The sequence below is a fragment of the Panulirus ornatus genome, chromosome 1 (assembly GCF_036320965.1).
Source record: "Panulirus ornatus isolate Po-2019 chromosome 1, ASM3632096v1, whole genome shotgun sequence".
In the NCBI taxonomy this organism is placed as follows: domain Eukaryota; kingdom Metazoa; phylum Arthropoda; class Malacostraca; order Decapoda; family Palinuridae; genus Panulirus; species Panulirus ornatus.
Window position 1 is genome coordinate 42,897,718 of NC_092224.1, and position 23,039 is coordinate 42,920,756.

Below are 23,039 nucleotides of genomic sequence, written 5' to 3' on the forward strand. Positions count from 1 at the left end.
TCCATGGTTTACCCCAGACGCTTCACATGCCTCGATTCAATCCACCGACAGCACGTCAACCCCGGTACACCACATCGCCCCAATTCACTCTATTCCTTGCCCTCCTTTCACCCTCCTGCATGTTCAGGCCCCGATCACACAAAATATATATTATCTTGTGGAGGCTAAGGTGAAGATTTGTATGGGTTTTCAGAAAAGAAGAGTGAATGTTGGGGTGAAGAGGGTGGTGAGAGTAAGTGAGCTTGGGAAGGAGACTTGTGTGAGGAAGTACCAGGAGAGACTGAGTACAGAATGGAAAAAGATGAGAACAATGGAAGTAAGGGGAGTGGGGGAGGAATGGGATGTATTTAGGGAATCAGTGATGGATTGCGCAAAAGATGCTTGTGGCATGAGAAGAGTGGGAGGTGGGTTGATTAGAAAGGGTAGTGAGTGGTGGGATGAAGAAGTAAGATTATTAGTGAAAGAGAAGAGAGAGGCATTTGGATGATTTTTGCAGGGAAAAAATGCAATTGAGTGGGAGATGTATAAAAGAAAGAGACGGGAGGTCAAGAGAAAGGTGCAAGAGGTGAAAAAGAGGGCAAATGAGAGTTGGGGTGAGCGAGTATCATTAAATTTTAGGGAGAATAAAAAGATGTTCTGGAAGTAGGTAAATAAAGTGCGTAAGACAAGGGAGCAAATGGGAACTTCAGTGAAGGGCGCAAATGGGGAGGTGAAAACAAGTAGTGGTGATGTGAGAAGGAGATGGAGTGAGTATTTTGAAGGTTTGTTGAATGTGTTTGATGATAGAGTGGCAGATATAGGGTGTTTTGGTCGAGGTGGTGTGCAAAGTGAGAGGGTTAGGGAAAATGATTTGGTTAACAGAGAAGAGGTAGTAAAAGCTTTGTGGAAGATGAAAGCCGGCAAGGCAGCAGGTTTGGATGGTATTGCAGTGGAATTTATTAAAAAAGGGGGTGACTGTATCATTGACTGGTTGGTAAGGTTGTTTAATGTAAGTATGACTCATGGTGAAGTGCCTGAGGATTGGCGGAATGCGTGCATAGTGCCATTGTACAAAGGCAAAGGGGATAAGAGTGAGTGCTCAAATTACAGAGGTATAAGTTTGTTGAGTATTCCTGGTAAATTATATGGGAGGGTATTGATTGAGAGGGTGAAGGCATGTACAGAGCATCAGATTGGGGAAGAGCAGTGTGGTTTCAGAAGTGGTAGAGGATGTGTGGATCAGGTGTTTGCTTTGAAGAATGTATGTGAGAAATACTTAGAAAAGCAAATGGATTTGTATGTATCATTTATGGATCTGCAGAAGGCATATGATAGAGTTGATAGAGATGCTCTGTGGGAGGTATTAAGAATATATGGTGTGGGAGGCAAGTTGTTAGAAGCAGTGAAAAGTTTTTATCGAGGATGTAAGGCATGTGTACATGTAGGAAGAGAGGAAAGTGATTGGTTCTCAGTGAATGTAGGTTTGCGGCAGGGGTGTGTGATGTCTCCATGGTTGTTTAATTTGTTTATGGATGGGGTTGTTAGGGAGGTAAATGCAAGAGTTTTGGAAAGAGGGGCAAGTATGAAGTCTGTTGGGGATGAGAGAGCTTGGGAAGTGAGTCAGTTGTTGTTTGCTGATGATACAGCGCTGGTGGCTGATTCATGTGAGAAAATGCAGAAGCTGGTGACTGAGTTTGGTAAAGTGTGTGAAAGAAGAAAGTTAAGAGTAAATGTGAATAAGAGCAAGGTTATTAGGTACAGTAGGGTTGAGGGTCAAGTCAATTGGAAGGTAAGTTTGAATGGAGAAAAACTGGAGGAAGTAAAGTGTTTTAGATATCTGGGAGTGGATCTGGCAGCGGATGGAACCATGGAAGTGGAAGTGGATCATAGGGTGGGGGAGGGGGCGAAAATTCTGGGAGCCTTGAAGAATGTGTGGAAGTCGAGAACATTATCTCGGAAAGCAAAAATGGGTATGTTTGAAGGAATAGTGGTTCCAACAATGTTGTATGGTTGCGAGGCGTGGGCTATGGATAGAGTTGTGCGCAGGAGGATGGATGTGCTGGAAATGAGATGTTTGAGGACAATGTGTGGTGTGAGGTGGTTTGATCAAGTAAGTAACGTAAGGGTAAGAGAGATGTGTGGAAATAAAAAAAGCGTGGTTGAGAGAGCAGAAGAGGGTGTTTTGAAATGGTTTGGGCACATGGAGAGAATGAGTGATGAAAGATTGAACTAGAGGATATATGTATCGGAGGTGGAGGGAACGAGGAGAAATGGGAGACCAAATTGGAGGTGGAAAGATGGAGTGAAAAAGATTTTGTGTGATCGGGGCCTGAACATGCAGGAGGGTGAAAGGAGGGCAAGGAATGGAGTGAATTGGATCGATGTGGTATACCGGGGTTGACATGCTGTCAGTGGATTGAATCAGGGCATGTGAAGAGTCTGTTGTAAACCATGGAAAGCTGTGTAGGTATGTATATTTGCGTGTGTGGACGTATGTATATACATGTGTATGGGGGTGGGTTGGGCCATTTCTTTCGTCTGTGTCCTTGTGCTACCTTGCAAATGCGGGAGACAGCGACGAAGCAAAAAAAAAAAATGATATATATATATATATATATATATATATATATATATATATATATATATATATAGTGATGAAGTGAGAGGGAGATGGAGTGAGTATTTTGAAGGTTTGTTGATTGTGTTTGATGATAGAGTGGCAGATATAGGGTGTTTTGGTCGAGGTGGTGTGCGAAGTGACAGGGTCAGGGCGAATGGTTTGGTAAACAGAGAAGAGGTATTGAAAGTTTTGCAGTAGATGAAAGCCAGCAAGGCTGCGGGTTGGGATGGTATTGCAGTGGAATTTATTAAAAAAAATGTGGGTGACTGTTTTTGACTGGTTGCTAGGTATATTCAGTGTATGGATGGTTCATAGTGAAGTACGTGAGGACTGATGGAATGGATGGATAGTGTCATTGTGGAAAGGCAAAGGGGATAAAGATGAGTGTTCAGAATTACAGATGTATAAATTGAGTATTCCTGCGAAATTATATGGGAGAGTATTGATTGAGAGGGTAAAGATATGTACAGAGCATCAGATTGGGGAAGAGCAGCGTGGTAGAGGATATGTGGATCAGATGTTTATTTTGAAGAATGTATGTGAGAAATACCTAGAAAAACAGATGGATTTGTATGCAGCATTTATGGATCTTTAGAAAACATATGATAGGGCTGATAAAGATGCTTTGTGAAAGGTATTAAGAGTAAATGGTGTGGGAGATAAGATGCTAGAAGCAATGAAAAGTTTTCCCAAGGATATAAGGTATTTGTACGAGTAGGAAGAGAGGAAAGTGATTGGTTGTCAGTGAATGTTGTTTGTGGCAAGAGTGAGTGATGTCTCCATGGTTGTTTAATTTGTTTATGGATGGGTTTGTTAGGGAGGTGAATGCATGAGTTTTGGAGAGAGGGGCAAGTGTGTTATGAATGAGAGGGCTTGGGAAGTGAGTCGGTTGTTGTTCGCTGATGATACAGCGTTGATGGCTGATTCAAGTGAGAAACTGCATAAGTTGGTGTCTGAGTTTGGTAGAGAGTGTGAAAGAAGAAAGCTGAGAGTAGATGTGAGTAAGGGTTGAGGGACAAGTTAATTGGGAGGTAAGTTTGAATGGAGAAAAACTGGATGAAGTGAAGTGTTTTAGATATCTGGGAGTGGACTTAGCAGCGAATGGAACCATGGAAGCGGAAGTGAGTCACATGTTAGGGGATTGGGCGAAGGTTCTGTGAGCGTTGAAGAATGTGTGGAAGGCGAGAATGTTATCTCGGAGAGCAAACATGGGATGTTTGAAGGAATAGTGGTTCCAACAATATTATATAGTTGCGAGGCATGGGCTATAGATAGCGTTGTGCAGAGGAGGGTAGATGTGTTGGAAATGAAATGTTTGAGGAGAATATATGGTGTGAGGTGGTTTGATCGAGTAAGTAATGAAAGGGCAAGAGAGATAAGTGGTAATAGAAAGTGTGGTTGAGAGAGCAGATGAGGGTGTGAAAAATACTTTGTGCAATCAGGGCCTGAACATACAGGAGGGTGAAAGGTGTGCAATAAATAGAGTGACTTGGAATGATGTGGTATACCGGGTTCATCATGCTGTCATTGGATTGAATCAGGGCATGTTAAGCGTCTGGGGTAAACCAAGAAGAGTTTTGTTGGGCCTGGATGTGGAAAAGGAGCTGTGGTTTTGATGCATTACACATAACAGCTAATGACTGAGTGTGAACAAATGTGGCCTTTGTTGTCTTGGTGCTACCTCACACATGCGTAGGGGGGATGGTGGGTGCTTTTTCATGTGTGCCTGGTTACTGACTATAGTGGATGAAGGCAGCAAGTATGAATATGTACTTGGGTGTATGTGTATATATCTGTGTATGTATATGTGCATATACCTTGAAATGTATAGGTACGTATATGTGCATGTGTGGGAGTTTATGTGTATACATGTGTATGAGGTTGGGCTGGGCCTATTTTTTGTTGTGTTTCCTGGCACTACTTTGCTAATGTGGGAGACAGTGAGTATGATAAATGAATATATATATTTTAAGAAGCAGTGAAAAGTTTTTATCGGGATGTAAGGCATGTGTACGAGTAGGAAGAGAGGAAAATGATTGGTTCTCAGTGAATGTTGGTTTGCGGCAGGGGTGTGTGATGTCTCCATGGTTGTTTAATTTGGTTATGGATGGGGTTGTTAGGGAGGTGAATGCAAGAGTTTTGGAAAGAGGGGCAAGTATGCAGTCTGTTGTGGATGAGAGAGCTTGGGAAGTAAGTCATTTGTTATTCGCTGATGATACAGTGCTGTTGCCTGATTCATGTGAGAAACTGCAGAAGCTGGTGACTGAGTTTGGTAAAGTGTGTGAAAGAAGAAAGCTGAGAGTAAATGTAAATAAGAGTACAGGTACAGTAGGGTCGAGGGACAAGTCAATTGGGAGGTAAGTTTGAATGGAGAAAAACTGGAGGAAGTGAAGTATTTTAGATATAAGGAGAGTGGATTGGGCAGCAGATGGAACCATGGAAGCAAAAGTGACTCATAGGGTGAGGGTAGGGGCGAAAGTTCTAGGAGCGTTGAAAAATGTGTGGAAGTCAAGAATGTTATCTTGGAAATCCAAAATGGGTATGTTTGAAGGAATAGTGGTTCCAACAATGTTGTACGGTTGCGAGGCGTGGGCTATGGATAGAGTTGTGCGCAGGAGGATGGATGTGCTGGAAATGAGATGTTTGAGGACAATATGTGGTGTGTAAGGTGGTTTGATCAAGTAAGTAATGAAAGGGTAAGAGATGTGTGGTAATAAAAAGAGTGTGGTTGAGAGAGCAGAAGAGGGTGTTTTGAAATGGTTTGGTCACATGGAGAGAATGAGTGAGGAAAGATTGACAAAGAGGATATATGTGACAGAGGTGGAGGGAACTAGAAGTGGGAGACCAAATTGGAGGTGGAAAGATGGAGTGAAAAAGATTTTGTGTGATCGGGGCCTGAACATGCAGGAGGGTGAAAGGAGGGCAAGGAATTGAGTGAATTGGATCGATGTGGTATACCAGGGTTGATATGCTGTCAGTGGATTGAATCAGGGCATGTGAAGCGTCTGGGGTAAACCATGGAAAGCTGTGTAGGTATTGTATATTTGCGTGTGTGGACGTATGTATATACATGTGTATTGGGGTGGGTTGGGCTATTTCTTTTGTCTGTTTCCTTGCGCTACCTCGCAAATGCGGGAGACAGCAACAAAGGAAAAAAAAAATATATATATATATATATATATATATATATATATATATATATATATGTGTGTGTGTGTGTGTTTGTGTGCGTATATGTGCGTATGTATGCGTATGTGTATATATATATGTATGTATATATATATATTCTTTTCTTTCTTTCATACTATTCGCCAATTCCCGCGTTAATCAAGGTAGGGGTGAAAGAATACTTCCCACGCATTCCTCGCGTGTCGTAGAAGGCGACTAGAGGGGACGGGAGCTGGGGGCCAGAAATCCTCCCCACCTTGTACTTTTTTAACTTTCTAAAATGGGAAACAGAAGAAGGAGTCACGCGGGGAGTGCTCATCCTCCTCGAAGGCTCAGACTGGGGTGTCTAAATGTGTGTGGATGTAACCAGGATGTGAAAAAATGAGAGATAGGTAGTATGTTTGAGGAAAGGAACCTAGATGTTTTGGCTCTCAGTGAAACGAAGCTCAAGGGTAAAGCGGAAGAGTGGTTTGGGAATGTCTTGGGAGTAAAGTCAGGGGTTAATGAGAGGACAAGAGCAAGGGAAGGAGTAGCAGTACTCCTGAAACAGGAGTTGTGGGAGTATGTGATAGAATTTAAGAAAGTAAATCCTCGATTAATATGGGTAAAACTGAAAGTTGATGGAGAGAGATGGGTGATTATTGGTGCATATGCACCTGGGCATGAGAAGAAAGATCATGAGAGGCAAGTGTTTTGGGCGCAGCTGAATGAGTGTGTTAGTGGTGTTGATGCACGAGACCGGGTTATAGTGATGGGTGATTTGAATGCAAAGATGAGTAATGTGGCAGTTGAGGGAATAATTGGTATACATGTTGTGTTCAGTGTTGTAAATGGAAATGGTGAAGAGCTCTTAGATTTATGTGCTGAAAAAGCACTGGTGATTGGGAAGACTTGGTTTAAAAGGTGAGATATACATAAGTATACGTATGATTGGGAAGACTTGGTTTAAAAGGTGAGATATACATAAGTATACGTATGTAAGTAAGAGAGATGGCCAGAGAGCGTTATTGGATTAGGTGTTAATTGACAGGCACACGCAAGAGAGACTTTTGGATGTTAATGTGCTGAGAGGTGCAACTGGAGGGATGTCTGATCATTATCTTGTGGAGGCTAGGGTGAAGATTTGTATGGGTTTTCAGAAAAGAAGAGTGAATGTTGGGGTGAAGAGGGTGGTGAGAGTAAGTGAGCTTAGGAAGGAGACTTGTGTGAGGAAGTACCAGGAGAGACTGAGTACAGAATGGAAAAAGGTGAGAACAATGGAAGTAAGGGGAGTGGGGGAGGAATGGGATGTATTTAGGGAATCAGTGATGGATTGTGCAAAATATGCTTGTGGCATGAGAAGAGTGGGAGGTGGGTTGATTAGAAAGGGTAGTGAGTGTTGGGATGAAGAAGTAAGATTATTATTGAAAGAGAAGAGAGAGGCATTTGGACGATTTTTGCAGGGAAAAAATGCAATTGAGTGGGAGATGTATAAAAGAAAGAGACAGGAGGTCAAGAGAAAGGTGCAAGAGGTGAAAATGAGGGCAAATGAGAGTTGGGGTGAGAGAGTATCATTAGATTTTAGGGAGAATAAAAAGATGTTTTGGAAGGAGGTAAATAAAGTGCGTGAGACAAGGGAGCAAATGGGAACTTCAGTGAAGGGCACAAATGGGGAGGTGATAACAAGTAGTGGTGATGTGAGAAGGAGATGGAGTGAGTATTTTGAAGGTTTGTTGAATGTGTTTGATGATAGAGTGGCAGATATAGGGTGTTTTGGTCGAGTTGGTGTGCAAAGTGAGAGGGTTAGGGAAAATGATTTGGTAAAAAGAGAAGAGGTAGTAAAAGCTTTGTGGAAGATGAAAGCCAGTAAGGCAGCAGGTTTGGATGGTATTGCAGTGGAATTTATAAAAAAAAGGGGGTGACTGTATTATTGACTGGTTGATAAGGTTATTTAATGTATGTATGACTCATGGTGAGGTGCCTCAGGATTGGCGGAATGCGTGCATAGTGCCATTGTACAAAGACAAAGGGGATAAGAGTGAGTGCTCAAATTATAGAGGTATAAGTTTGTGGAGTATTCCCGGTAAATTATACGGCAGGGTATTGATTGAGAGGGTGAAGGCATGTACAGAGCATCATATTGGGGAAGAGCAGTGTGGTTTCAGAAGTGGTAGAGGATGTGTGGATCAGGTGTTTGCTTTGAAGAATGTATGTGAGAATTACTTAGAAAAGTAAATGAATTTGTATGTAGCATTTATGGATCTGGAGAAGGCATATGATGGAGTTGATAGAGATGCTCTGTGGAAGGTATTAAGAATATATGGTGTGGGAGGAAAGTTGTTAGAAGCAGTGAAAAGTTTTTCTCGAGGATGTAAGGCATGTGTACGTGTAGGAAGAGAGGAAAGTGATTGGTTCTCAGTGAATGTAGGTTTGCGGCAGGGGTGTGTGATGTCTCCATGGTTGTTTAATTTGTTTATGGATGGGGTTGTTAGGGAGGTGAATGCAAGAGTTTTGGAAAGAGGGGCAAGTATGAAGTTTGTTGTGGATGAGAGAGCTTGGGAAGTGAGTCAGTTGTTGTTCGCTGATGATACAGCGCTGGTGGCTGATTCATATGAGAAACTGCAGAAGCTGGTGACTGAGTTTGGTAAAGTGTGTGAAAGAAGAAAGTTAAGAGTAAATGTGAATAAGAGCAAGGTTATTAGGTACAGTAGGGTTGAGGGTCAAGTTAATTGGGAGGTAAGTTTGAATGGAGAAAAACTGGAGGAAGTGAAGTGTTTTAGATATCTGGGAGTGGATCTGGCAGCGGATGGAACCATGGAAGCGGAAGTGGATCATAGGGTGGGGTAGGGGGCGAAAATCCTGGGAGCCTTGAAGAATGTTTGGAAGTCGAGAACATTATCTCGGAAAGCAAAAATGGGTATGTTTGAAGGAATAGTGGTTCCAACAATGGTGTATGGTTGCGAGGCGTGGGCTATGGATAGAGTTGTGTGCAGGAGGGTGGATGTGCTGGAAATGAGATATTTGAGGACAATGTGTGGTGTGAGGTGGTTTGATCGAGTAAGTAACGTAAGGGTAAGAGAGATGTGTGGAAATTAAAAGAGCATGGTTGAGAGAGCAGAACAGGATGTTTTGAATGGTTTGGGCACATGGAGAGAATGAGTAAGGAAAGATTGACCAAGAGGATATATGTGTCGGAGGTGGAGGGAACGAGGAGAAGTGGGAGACCAAATTGGAGGTGGAAAGATGGAGTGAAAAAGATTTTGTGTGATCGGGGCCTGAACATGCAGGAGGGTGAAAGGAGGGCAAGGAATAGAGTGCATTGGATCGATGTGGTATACCGGGGTTGACGTGCTGTCAGTGCATTGAATCAGAGCATGTGAAGCGACTGGGGTAAACCATGGAAAGCTGTGTAGGTATGTATATTGTGTGGACGTGTGTATACACATGTGTATGGGGGTGGGTTGGGCCATTTCTTTCGTCTGTTTCCTTGCGCTGTGTCTTGCGTTAGCGAAGTAGCGCAAGGAAACAGACGAAAGAATGGCCCAACCCTCCCACATACACAGGTATGTACATACACGTCCACACACGCAAATATACATGCCTATACATCTCAATGTACACATATATACACACACATACATGTACATAATTCATACTGTCTGCCTGTATTTGTTCCCATCGCCACCTCGCCACACATGGAATAACAACCCCCTCCCCCCCTCATGTGTGCGTGGTAGCGCTAGGAAAGACACCAAAGGCCCCATTCGTTCACACTCAGTCTCTAGCTGTCATGTAATAATGCACCGAAACCACAGCTCCCTTTCCACATCCAGGCCCCACACACTTTCCATGGTTTACCCCAGACGCTTCACATGCCCTGGTTCAATCCATTGACAGCTCGTTGACCCCGGTATACCACATCGTTCCAATTCACTCTATTCCTTGCACGCCTTTCACCCTCCTGCATGTTCAAGCCCCGATCACCAAAAATCTTTTTCACTCCATCTTTCCACCTCCAATTTGGTCTCCCACTTCTCCTCGTTCCCTCCACCTCTGACACACATATCCTCTTGGTCAATCTTTCCCCACTCATTCTCTCCATGTGACCAAACCATTTCAAAACACCCTCTTCTGCTCTTTCAACCACACTCTTATTTCCACACATCTCTCTCACCCTTACATTACTTACTCGATCAAACCACCTCACACCACATATTGTCCTCAAACATCTCATTTCCAGCACACCCACCCTCCTGCGCACAACTCTATCCATACCCCACGCCTTGCAACCATACAACATTGTTGGAACCACTATTCCTTCAAACATACCCATTTTTGCTTTCCGAGATAATGTTCTCGACTTCCACACATTCTTAAATGCTCTCAGAATTTTCGCCCCCTCCCCCACCCTATGATTCACTTCTGCTTCCATGGTTCCATCCGCTGCCAAATCCACTCCCAGATATCTAAAACACTTCACTTCCTCCAGTTTTTCTCCATTCAAACTTACCTCCCAATTGACTTTACCCTCAGCCCTACTGTACCTAATAACCTTGCTCTTATTCTCATTTACTCTCAACTTTCTTCTTTCAGACAGTTTACCAAACTCAGTCACCAGCTTCTGCAGTTTCTCACATGAATCAGCCACCAGTGCTGTATCATCAGCGAACAACAACTGACTCTCTTCCCAAGCTCTCTCACCCACAACAGACTGCATACATGCCCCTCTTTTCAAAACTCGTGCATTCACCTCCCTAACAACCCCATCCATAAACAAATTAAACAACCATGGAGACATCACGCACCCCTGCCAGAAACCTACATTCTCTGAGAACCAATCACTTTCCTCTCTTCCTACACATACACATGCCTTACACCCTCGATAAAAACTTTTCACTGCTTCTACCAACTTGCCTTCCACACCATATATTCTTAATACCTTCTACAGAGCATCACTATCAACGCTATCATATGCCTTCTCCATATCCATAAATGCTACATACAAATCCATTTGCTTTTCTAAGTATTTCTCACATACATTCTTGAAAGCAAACACATGATCCACACATCCTCTACCACTTCTGAAACCACACTGCTCTTCCTCAATCTGATGCTCTGTACATACCTTCACCCTCTCAATTAATACCCTTCCATATAATTTCTCAGTAATACTCAACAAACTTATACCTCTGTAATTTGAGCACTCACTCTTATCCCCTTTGCCTTTGTACAATGGCACTATGCAATCACTCCGCTAATCCTCAGGCACCTCACCATGAATCATACATACATTAGATAACCTTACCAACCAGTCAACAATACAGTCACCCCCTTTTTTAATAAATTCCACTGCAATACCATCCAAACCTGCTGCCTTGCCAGCTTTCATCATCTGCAATGCTTTTACTACCTCTTCTCTGTTTACCAAATCATTTTCCCTAACCCTCTCACTTTGCACACCACCTCGACCAAAACACCCTATATCTGCCACTCTATCATCAAACATATTCAAGAAACCCTCATAATACTAACTCCATCTCCTTCTCACATCACCACTACTTGTTATCATCTTCCCATTTGCCCCCTTCACCGAAGTTCCCATTTGCTCCCTTGTCTTACGCCTTATTTACCTCCATCCAAAACTTCTTTTTATTGTCCCTAAAATTTAATACAAAACATATTTTTATTCTCCCTAAAATTTAATGATACTCTTTCACCACATCTCTCATGCACCTTTCTCTTGACCTCCTGCCTCTTTCTTTTATACATCTCCCACTCATTTGCATTATTCCCCTGCAAAAATCATCCAAATGCCTCTCTCTTCTCTTTCACTAATAATCTTACTTTTTCATCCCACCACTCACTACCCTTTCTAATGTGCCCACCTCCAACGCTTCTCATGCCACAAGCATCTTTTGCACAAGCCATCACTTCTTACCTAAATACATCCCATTCCTCCCCCACTCCCCTTACACCCTTTTTTCTCACCTTTTCCCATTCTGTACTCAGACTCTCCTGGTACTTTCTCACACAAGTCTCCTTCTGAAGCTCGCATACTCTCACCATTCTCTTCACCCCAACATTTTCTCTTCTTTTCTGAAAACCTCTACAAATTTTCACCTTCGCCTCCACAAGATAATGATCAGACATCCCTCCAGTTGCACCTCTCAGCACATTAACATCCAAAAGTCTCTCACGTGCCTATCAGTTATATATATATATATTTTTTTTTTTGCTTTGTCGCTGTCTCCCGCATTTGCGAGGTAGCGCAAGGAAACAGACGAAACAAATGGCCCAACGCCCCCATACACATGTATATACATACGTCCACACACGCAAATATACATACCTACACAGCTTTCCATGGTTTACCCCAGACGCTTCATATTCCTTGATTCAATCCACTGACAGCACGTCAACCCCGGTATACCTCATCGCTCCAATTCACTCTATTACTTGCCCTCCCTTCACCCTCCTGCATGTTCAGGCCCCGATCACACAAAATCTTTTTCACTTCATCTTTCCACCTCCAATTTGGTCTCCCACTTCTCCTCGTTCCCTCCACCTCCGACACATATATCCTCTTGGTCAATCTTTCCTCACTCATTCTCTCCATGTGCCCAAACCATTTCAAAACACCCTCTTCTGCTCTCTCAACCACGCTCTTTTTATTTCCACACATCTCTCTTACCCTTACATTACTTACTCGATCAAACCACCTCACACCACACAATGTCCTCAAACATCTCATTTCCAGCACATCCATCCTCCTGTGCACAACTCTATCCATAGCCCACGCCTCACAACCATACAACATTGTTGGAACCACTATTCCTTCAAACATACCCATTTTTGCTTTCCGAGATAATGTTCTCGACTTCCACAAATTCTTCAAGGCTCCCAGGATTTTCGCCCCCTCCCCCACCCTATGATCCACTTCCGCTTCCATGGATCCATCCGCTGCCAGATCCACTCCCAGATATCTAAAACACTAAATTTACTTCCTCCAGTTTTTCTCCATTCAAACTTACCTCCCAATTGACTTGACCCTCAACCCTATTGTACCTAATAACCTTGCTCTTATTCACATAAGTATTGGAAAGAGGGGCAAGTATGAAGTCTGTTGGGGATGAGAGAGCTTGGGAAGTGAGTCAGTTGTTGTTTGCTGATGATACAGCTCTGGTGGCTGATTCATGTGAGAAACTGCAGAAGCTGGTGACTGAGTTTGGTAAAGTGTGTGAAATAAGAAAGTTAAGAGTGAATGTGAATAAGAGCAAGGTTATTAGGTACAGTAGGGTTGAGGGTCAAGTTAATTGGGAGGTAAGTTTGAATGGAGAAAAACTGGAGGAAGTGGAGTGTTTTAGATATCTGTGAGTGGATCTGGCAGCGGATGGAACCATGGAAGCGGAAGTGGATCATAGGGTGGGGGAGGGGGCAAAAATTCTGGGAGCCTTGAAGAATGTGTGGAAGTCGAGAACATTATCTCGGAAAGCAAAAATGGGTATGTTTGAAGGAATAGTGGTTCCAACAATGTTGTATGGTTGCGAGGCGTGGGTTATGGATAGAGTTGTGCGCAGGAGGGTGGATGTGCTGGAAATGAGATGTTTGAGGACAGTGTGTGGTGTGAGGTGGTTTGATCGAGTAAGTAACGTAAGGGTAAGAGAGATGTGTGGAAATAAAAAGAGCGTGGTTGAGAGAGCAGAAGAGGGTGTTTTGAAGTGGTTTGGGCACATGGAGAGGATGAGTGAGGAAAGATTGACCAAGAGGATATATGTGTCGAAGGTGGAGGGAACAAGGAGAAGAGGGAGACCAAATTGGAGGTGGAAAGATGGAGTGAAAAAGATTTTGTGTGATCGGGGCCTGAACATGCAGGAGGGTGAAAGGAGGGCAAGGAATAGAGTGAATTGGAGCGATGTGGTATACCGGGGCTGACGTGCTGTCAGTGGATTGAATCAAGGCATGTGAAGCGTCTGGGTTAAACCATGGAAAGCTGTGTAGGTATGTATATTTGCGTGTGTGGACGTATGTATATACATGTGTATGGGGGGGGGTTGGGCCATTTCTTTCGTCTGTTTCCTTGCGCTACCTCGCAAACGCGGGAGACAGCGACAAAGTATAAAAAAAAAAAAATATATATATATATATATATATATATCCTCCCCTCTCGGTTTTTTTTTAATTTTCCAAAAGAAGGAACAGAGAATTGGGCCAGGTGAGGGTATTCCCTCAAAGGCCCAGTCCTCTGTTCTTAACGCTACCTCGCTAATGCGGGAAATGGCGAATAGTTTGAAAAAAAAAAAATCTTTATATATATATATATATATATATATATATATATATATATATATATATCTTTCATACTATTCGCCATTTCCCGCATTAGCGAGGTAGCGTTGAGAACAGAGGACTGGGCCCTTGAGGGAATATCCTCACCTGGGCCCCTTCTCTGTTCCCCTTCTCTTTTGGAAAATTAAAAAAAAAAGTGAGAGGGGAGGATTTCCAGCCCCCCGCTCCCTCCCCTTTTAGTCGCCTTCTACGACACGCAGGGAATACGTGGGAAGTATTCTTTCTCCCCTATCCCCAGGGATAATATATATATATATATATATATATATATATATATATATATATATATACACACACACACACACAATGCAGGGAATATGTGGGATTATATGTATGTATATGTTGATATGTATGTATATGTGTGTGTCTGGGTGTGTATGTTTGTATATATTTGTATGTTAGTGGATGGACCATTCTTCATCTGTTTCCTGGTGCTACCTCACTGATGCGGGAATCAGCGATTAAGTATAATAATGATAATAATGATAATGATAATAGTAATATATATATATATATAAGAGGATAGAATTGTTGAACAAGATGAGATCTGATTGTGTGTATAAGCTATTATGCGACCATGTCATATTTTGCCAAACAAACATAAGGAGTCAGTAAGGGAGCAGATGGTCATCAGTGTTGTCATTTGTAACTAACATGTATAGTATTCTTAACTCATAGTTGTTGTTTGATATTATATCTTTCCATTAAGAAGATACCTTATTACTAGAACCACTATATTGACTTTTTTGAAAACCTCCCTTTTAGCTAGCAAGCACTGGTCCTCTTTGCTCTTGACTTTTCTAACTAAACCTTTCATCAATAAGCCCATGAACTTTCTTGATTGCTTCATGTTTTACATTGCCTATTATTTCTCAATTGTTTCAATTAATTTTCAGTGTATGTCAGTTTTTATGACCCAGTTCTGTGTGTCAGTACATCACTTCGTGCTTTGTGTATCTAGATCAACTGTTAGAATTGCTCTTTCTGCGCCTCTCCGCTGACAGTTTTCAGTTGCTGTTTCAGCACCTATCTTCCTAGTATTTTCAGTAGATTCTATTTGTTTTATTGTCATTTTCTGTAATTAAACAACCTTGTGGACATTATGAAAGACAAGTATGACCATTTCCACTTTTTAATGAATTTGCTTTCTTTTCTCTTGTCATGCACTTTTTTAATCCCCTCAGCTAAGTTAAATCTTTGTTCATACCTGTTGACAGTATTTTTCAGATCCCCTAATACACATCTATCATGTTGTGCACAAGTCATGAACTATTACTTGATTCCTCAGTTTTCCTTTTCACCTCTGATTGTGTCAGCTTTCAATCGTGTTTTATAATTATTTAGAAGAACATCTCCAAACTAATAATCTCTCTGATGAATTATACATTGTGCTTCCTTGTTTTCTTTTTGTGGATGTAGTCACACCTGTTTGGTCTTGATACTTCCCATTATCTGAATCCATTTTTGAAAGTTATCAAACTGATATACATCAAGAAAAATGAAATGCATTAGTGTTTAACTTGACTGACTTGACTGTCCTTGCTGGTATGGCTCACTAGACTAAATTCTTTACTTCTTTGAGTTGGGTGCCATGTGATGCTTCATCCATCAACACCCCTCACTCCCTCACACTTCTGCTAGTGTGTAAATTTTTGTAATTATCAGTTTTGTGATGCTTTTTTTGGTCTTTGAATTTTTCGGTGCATTTGTTCCCAAATTATTGCTCTATAATACTGTGTACATCAGATTGTGAATATAACAACTTAATTGTAAAGTGATCATTTAGGGTAACTGCTACAACCATAGCATAGATTTTTATGATGTTTATCAATTTGTGATGCTGTTTTACAGTGATTTTTCATGAATGATTGCTCTATAGTATTTTTACATTTGTGAATATTATTAGTAGACTGGAGGGGAAAACCAGGATATTCTGGAATTCAGTATATCAAAACAAGAAATAAGGCTTTGGAAGAACTTTGAAGTGTAATGGAGAGATTTGTTTAAGGATGGGTCTTTGAGATTTTGGAAAAAGATTTTCAATAGTATGGTGACAGATTTGATGGATATTCCTTGTTGGGAGTTGTTCTTATGAAAGAGTACTGCTAAGATTTTATTCTCGTATATTTATTTCCATTATTAATTCACTTTCAGTCATACCGGAAACGTATTAAAGAAGAGGATGATGAAGAGGACGATACACCCTTGGCCATTAGAAAGAAAGTGAAAACAGAACCTAAAGAGAAAAAGAGGAAAAAGGCAAGGGATGAGGATGATGATGATGACTTCAAACCAGTAAGCATTTTTGTGGTATTATCGTTTTATTTGATATATAAGTGATGCTTCTGTATGATATAATTTGATTATTTTTTTTAGTCACCCTGAATTGTACAAATCTCAGGATCTGTTGACAAGATGACTAGCACTTTTTATAACCTCACACATTTTAGAACATTTCTCTTTTTCCTTCCTCTAACAGTACAATTTGATCAGTACACCTATAGATGTCATTCCATATTTCCAAACATCATCATTATATAGGTCTTGGTACTAACCTTTACTTTTTTTGGATGTAAGATTGAAAATGATATATAATTTCTTTTGAATTGTTAGGAATAACTTTTGGTCCTTTGACACAGGAGAAGAAGAAGGTTAAGAAAGAGGTCAAGAAGGAAAAAAAGGAAAAGAAGGCCAAAGTGTCAGCAATGAATACAAACGAAAAATCTCAGCCAGAGTCACCCTCAAAGAAGCCAAAAAAGGAGGAGGAGCCAGTTTGGAAATGGTCAGTCTCATATTTTTTTTTCTCAAGTTTGTTGTGAAATTTTACAGTGCTGACTTCCTCAATTTTGCTTCCATTTACATATAATAGGTCATACTATGTTGACGAATGGTCGTGTAATGGAGACTTGCAGTTATGTTGCCTCTATGAGATGTGTACTGATGGAGTGTCAAAATATAGGAGTATAAGCATCAAAATGTTATTAGTAAAAGAAATAAAAGTATTAGATTATTAAAAGTATTTTCAATTCTAAAAGAGAGACCAGAAGAAGGAGCTAAGCAGAGAGTGCTCATCCTCCTCTAAGGGTAATGGGGGGGGGGGGATGTCTAAATGCGTATGAATATAACCCAGATGAGAGGAGAGGTAGGTAGTATGTTTTAGGAAAGAAACCTAGGTGGTCTGGCTCTGAGTGAAACAAAGCTCAAGGGTAAGGGGGAGGAATGGTTCAGAAATGTCTCGTGGAAAGGACTAGAGCTAAGGAAGGAGTAGCACTACTGAAATAGGAGTTATGGGAGTGAGTGAAAGAGTGTAAGGAGGTGAATTCTAGACTGATGTGGGTAAAAATAAATGTGGATGGTGAGAGAGGGATGATTAGCATACTTAAGTATCTGGCTGTGAGAAGGAAGATCATGAGAGGAGCAGCTGAGTGAGTGCTTCAATTAGTTTTGAAGCAAGAGATTGGGTATTAGTGATGGTTGATTTTAATGTGAAGGTGAGTAATGTGGCACTTGAGGGTATAATTACAGGCATAGGGTATTTAGTAATATAAATGGAAATGGTGGGCAGCTCGTGGAATTGTGTCCTGAAAATGACTGGTGATTGGGATTACCTGGTTTAAAAAGGAACATACTCAAGAATACTTATGTGAGTAGGAAAGGTGGTTTGCAGGCATTATTGGACCACTCATTAATTGATAGGCAAGTAAAACTGAGACTTTTGGGCGTAAATATGTTAACAGGTGCAGCTTGTGGGATGTTTGACCACTATCTTGTGGAGGTGAGGGTGTAGATTAGTGAGAAGAGTGTGGTGAGAATAAGTGAGCTTGGAAAAGAGGCTTGTATGAGGAAATACTGTGAGAAATTGGCAAAATGTTAGAATATTGAAGCAAGGGAAGTGGGTGAGGAATGGGAGGTATTTGGGGGAGCATTACTGGCATGTAAAAGAGATGCATATGGCATGCAAAAGATAGTCAATGGGCAGATTAGAAAGGATTGTGTGTGGTGGGATGAAGTGAATTTGCTATTGAAAGGGAACAGGTAGGTGTTTGGGCAGTACTTACAGGGAAGATGTATAATAGAAAGCAGCAGAAGGTCTAGAGTAGGGTGCAAAAGTTGTTAAAGAGGGCAAATGAGCATTGGAGTGAGTGTGTCTGTAAACTTAAGGAAGGATAAGATGTTTTGGAAGGAGATTAGTAAAATGAAAGCATGAGAAGAAATAGGAACATTTGTGAAGGGGGCAAAAGGGGAAGTGGTAACAGGTTGTGAAGAAGTGAGGAGATGAATTAAATATTTTGAAGGACTGTTGAATGTGTTTGATAGGGTGACAGGTCTAGGGTGTTTGGGTTGGGTTGTTATGTAAATTGAGAGTCATGGAGAGTGATTTGGTGAAAAGAGATAAGTAGGTGAAAGTCTTACATGAGATGAAAGGTGGCAAGGTGGATGGTATAGTTGTTGAATTTAGTAAGAAAAGGGGTGACTTTGTTATTTATTGGTTAGGATTTTCAGTGTATGTATGTATCACTGTGAGGTGTGTGAGGATTGGCAAATGACTTTATTTATTGGTTAGTTAGGATTTTCACTGTATGTATGTATCACTGAGAGGTGTCTGAGGATTGGCAAGTGCATGTATACTGCCAAGGGGGTTGAAGGAGTGTGTTCAAAGTGAGAGTCATGGAGAGTGATTTGGTGAAAAGAGATTAGACGGTGAAAGTCTTACATAAGATGACATTTTGCAAGGTGGATGGTATAGTTGTTGAATTTAGTAAGAAAAGGGATGACTTTGTTATTTATTGGTTAGTTAGGATTTTGAGTGTATGTATGTATCATTGTGAGGTGTCTGAGGATTGGCGAATGCATGTATACTGCCAAGAGGGTTGAAGGAGTGTGTTCAAATGACAGAGATATAAGTTTGTTATCCCTGGGGATAGGGGAGAAAGAACACTTCCCACGCCTTCCCTGCTTGTTGTAGAAGGCGACTTAAGGGGACGGGAGTCAGGGGCTAGAAACCCTCCCCTCCTTAAAGGGGAAACAGAAGAAGGAGTCATGTGGGGAATGCTCATCCTTCTTGAAGGCATATATTGGGGTGTCTAAATGTGTGTGGATGTAACCAAGATGAGAAAAAAGGAGAGATAGGTAGTATGGTTGAGGAAATTAATCTGGATGTTTTGGCTCTTGAGTGAAATGAAGCTCAAGGGTAAAGGTGAAGAGTGGTTTGGGAATGTCTTGGGAGTAAAGTCAGGGTTTGGTGAGAGGACAAGTGCAAAGGAAGGAGTAGCACTACTGAAGCAGGAGTTGTGGGAGTATGTGATAGAGTGTAAGAAAGTAAACTCTAGATTGATATGGGTAAAACTGAAAGAGGATGGAGAGAGATGGGTGGTTATTGTTGCCTATGCACCTGGTCATGAGAAGAAAGATCATGGGAGGCAAGTGTTTGGGAGTAGTTGAGTGAGTGTTTTAGCAGCTTTGGTGCACGAGAAAGGGCTATAGTGATGGGTGATATGAATGCAAAGATGAGTAATGTGGCAGTTGAGGGTATATTGATGTACATGGAGTGTTCAGTGTTGTAAATGGAAATGGTGAAGAGCTTGTAGATTTGTGTGCTGAAAAAAGGACTGGTGATTGGGAATACCTGGTTTAAAAAGAGAAATATTCATAAGTATATGTAAGGATGTAAGGCATGTGTACGTGTAGGAAGAGAGGAAAGTGATTGGTTCTCAGTGAATGTAGGTTTGCAGCAGGGGTGTGTGATGTCTCCATGGTTGTTTAATTTGTTTATGGATGGGGTTGTTAGGGAGGTGAATGCAAGAGTTTTGGAAAGAGGGGCAAGTATGAAGTCTGTTGTGGATGAGAGAGCTTGGGAAGTGAGTCAGTTGTTGTTCGCTGATGATACAGCACTGGTGGCTGATTCATGTGAGAAACTGCAGAAGCTGGTGACTGAGTTCGGTAAAGTGTGTGAAATAAGAAAGTTAAGAGTAAATGTGAATAAGAGCAAGGTTATTAGGTACAGTAGGGTTGAGGGTCAAGTCAATTGGAAGGTAAGTTTGAATGGAGAAAAACTGGAGGAAGTGAAGTGTTTTAGATATCTGGGAGTGGATTTGGCAGTGGATGGAACCATGGAAGCGGAAGTGGATCATAGGGTGGGGGAGGGGGCAAAAATTCTGGGAGCCTTGAAGAATGTGTGGAAGTCGAGAACATTATCTCGGAAAGCAAAAATGGGTATGTTTGAAGGAATAGTGGTTCCAACAATGTTGTATGGTTGCGAGGCGTGGGCTATGGATAGAGTTGTGCGCAGGAGGGTGGATGTGCTGGAAATGAGATGTTTGAGGACAATGTGTGGTGTGAGGTGGTTTGATCGAGTAAGTAACGTAAGGGTAAGAGAGATGTGTGGAAATAAAAAGAGCGTGGTTGAGAGAGCAGAAGAGGGTGTTTTGAAATGGTTTGGGCACATGGAGAGAATGAGTGAGGAAAGATTGACCAAGAGGATATATGTGTCGGAGGTGGGAGATCAAATTGGAGGTGGAAAGATGGAGTGAAAAAGATTTTGTGTGATCGGGGCCTGAACATGCAGGAGGGTGAAAGGAGGGCAAGGAATAGAGTGAATTGGATCGATGTGGTATACCGGGGTTTACGTGCTGTCAGTGGATTGAATCAGGGCATGTGAAGCATCTGGGGTAAACCATGGAAAGCTGTGTAGGTATGTATATTTGCGTGTGTGGACGTGTGTATACACATGTGTATGGGGGTGGGTTGGGCCATTTCTTTCGTCTGTTTCCTTGCGCTACCTCGCAAACGCGGGAGACAGCGACAAAGCAAAAAAAAAAAAAAAAAAAAAGATGTATGTAAGTAGGAGAGGTGGCCAGAGAGCATTATTGGATTTCGTGTTAATTGATAGGCGCATGAAAGAGAGAGTTTTGGATGTTAATGTGCTGAGAGGGGCAACTGGAGGGATGTCTAATCATTATATTGTGAAGATGAAGATTTGTAGAGGTTTTCAGAAAAGAAGAAAGAATGTTGGGGTGAAGAGAGTGGTGAGAGTAAGTGAGCTTGGAAAGGAGACTTGTGTGAGGAAGTACCAGGAGGGATTGAATGCAGAATGGAAAAAGGTGAAAGCAAATAACATAAGGGGAGTGGGGGAGGAATGGGATGTATATAGGGAAGCAGTGATTACTTGCGGAAAAGATGCTTGTGGCATGAGAAAGGTGGGAGGTGGGCAGATTAGAAAGGGTATTGAGTGGTGGGATGAAGAAGTAAGATTGTTAGTGAAAGAGAAGAGAGAGGCGTTTGGACGATTTTTGCAGGGAAGTAGTGTGAATGACTGGGAGATGTATAAAAGAAAGAGGCAGGAGGTCAAGAGAAAGGTGCAAGAGGAGAAGAAGAGGACAAATGAGAGTTGGGGTGAGAGAGTATCATTAAATTCTAGGGAGAATAAAAAGATGTTTTGGAAGGAGGTAAATAAAGTGCGTAAGACAAGAGAACAAAAGGGAACATCGGTGAAGGGGTCTAATGGGGAGGTAATAACAAGTAGTGGTGAAGTGAGAAGGAGATGGAGTGAGTATTTTGAAGGTTTGTTGAGTGTGTTTGATGATAAGAGTGGCAGATATTGGGTGTTTTGGTTGGGGTGGTGTGCGAAGTGAGAGGTCAGGGAAAATGATTTGGTAAACAGAGAATAGGTAGTGAAAGCTTTGCAGAAGATGAAAGCCTTCAGGCAGCATGTTTGGATGGTATTGCAATGGAATTTATTGAAAAAGGTGGTGACTGGTTGGTAAGAATATTCAATGCATGTATGGTTCATGGTGAAGTGCCATAGGATTGGCAAAATGCATGCATAGTGCCATTGTATAAAGGCAAAGGGGATAAAGGTTAGTGTTCTAATTACAGAGTTGTAAGTTTGTTGAGTATACCTGGGATATTATATGAAAGGGTATTGATTGAAAGGGTCCAAGCATGTACAGAGCTCCAGATTGGGGAAGAACAGTGTGGTTTCAGAAGAGGTAGAGGATGTGTGCATCAGGTGTTTGCTTTGAAGAATGTATGTGAGAAATACTTGGAAAAACAGATGGATCTGTATGTAGCATTTATTGATCTGGAGAAGGCATATGATAGAGTTGATAGAGATGCTCTGTGGAAGGTATTAAGAGTATATGGTATGGGAGGTAAGTTGCTAGAAGCAGTGAAAAGTTTTTATCGAGGATGTAAGGCATGTGTATGAGTAGGAAGAGAGGAAAGTGATTGGTTCCCAATGAATGTCAGTTTGTGTGTTCCCAATGAATGTCAGTATGTGGCAGGGGTGCGTGATGTCTCCGTGGTTGTTTAATTTGTTTATGGATAGGGTTGTTAGGGAAGTGAATGCAGGAGTTTTGGAGAGAGGGGCAAGTACACAGTGTGTTGTGGATGAGAGGGCTTGGGAAGTGAGTCAGCTTTTGTTCGCTGATGATACAGCTCTGGTGGCTGATTCGGGTGAGAAACTGTGGAATTTGGTGACTGAGTGTGGTAAAGTTTGTGAAAGAAGAAAGTTTAGAGTAAATGTGAATAAGAGCAAGGTTGTTGGGCTCAGTAGGGTTGAATAAGTTAATTGGGAGGTTAGTTTGAATGGAGAAAAACTGGAGGAAGTGAAGTGTTTTAGATTTCTGGGAGTGGATTTAGCAGTGAATGGAACCATGGAAGTGGAATTGAGTCACAGGGTGGGTGAGGAGGCGAAGGTTCTGGGAACATTGAAGAATGTGTGGAAGGCGAGAACACTATCTTGGAGAGCAAAAATGGATATGTTTCAAGGCATAGTGGTTCCAACAATATATGGTTGCGAGGCGTGGGCTATAGATAGGGTTGTGCAGAGGAGGGTGGGTGTGTTGGAAATGAAATGTTTGAGGACAATATGTAGTTTGAGGTGGTTTGATCGAGTAAGTAATGAAAGGGTAAGAGAGATGTGTGGTAATAAAAAGAGTGTGGTTGA

General features: G+C 41.7%; 1 protein-coding gene across 2 annotated transcripts in view; it reads left to right on the forward strand.

The window, feature by feature from the left end:
- Top1 (topoisomerase 1) overlaps positions 1-23,039 on the forward strand; it is a 439,511-nt gene that overhangs the window by 147,333 nt on the left and 269,139 nt on the right. For both annotated transcript variants that reach the window (XM_071662223.1, XM_071662230.1), the window contains exons 5-6: positions 16,247-16,387; positions 16,732-16,874. In XM_071662223.1, coding sequence (XP_071518324.1) covers positions 16,247-16,387; positions 16,732-16,874 — 284 coding nt within the window. The remainder of the gene's footprint in view (positions 1-16,246; positions 16,388-16,731; positions 16,875-23,039) is intronic.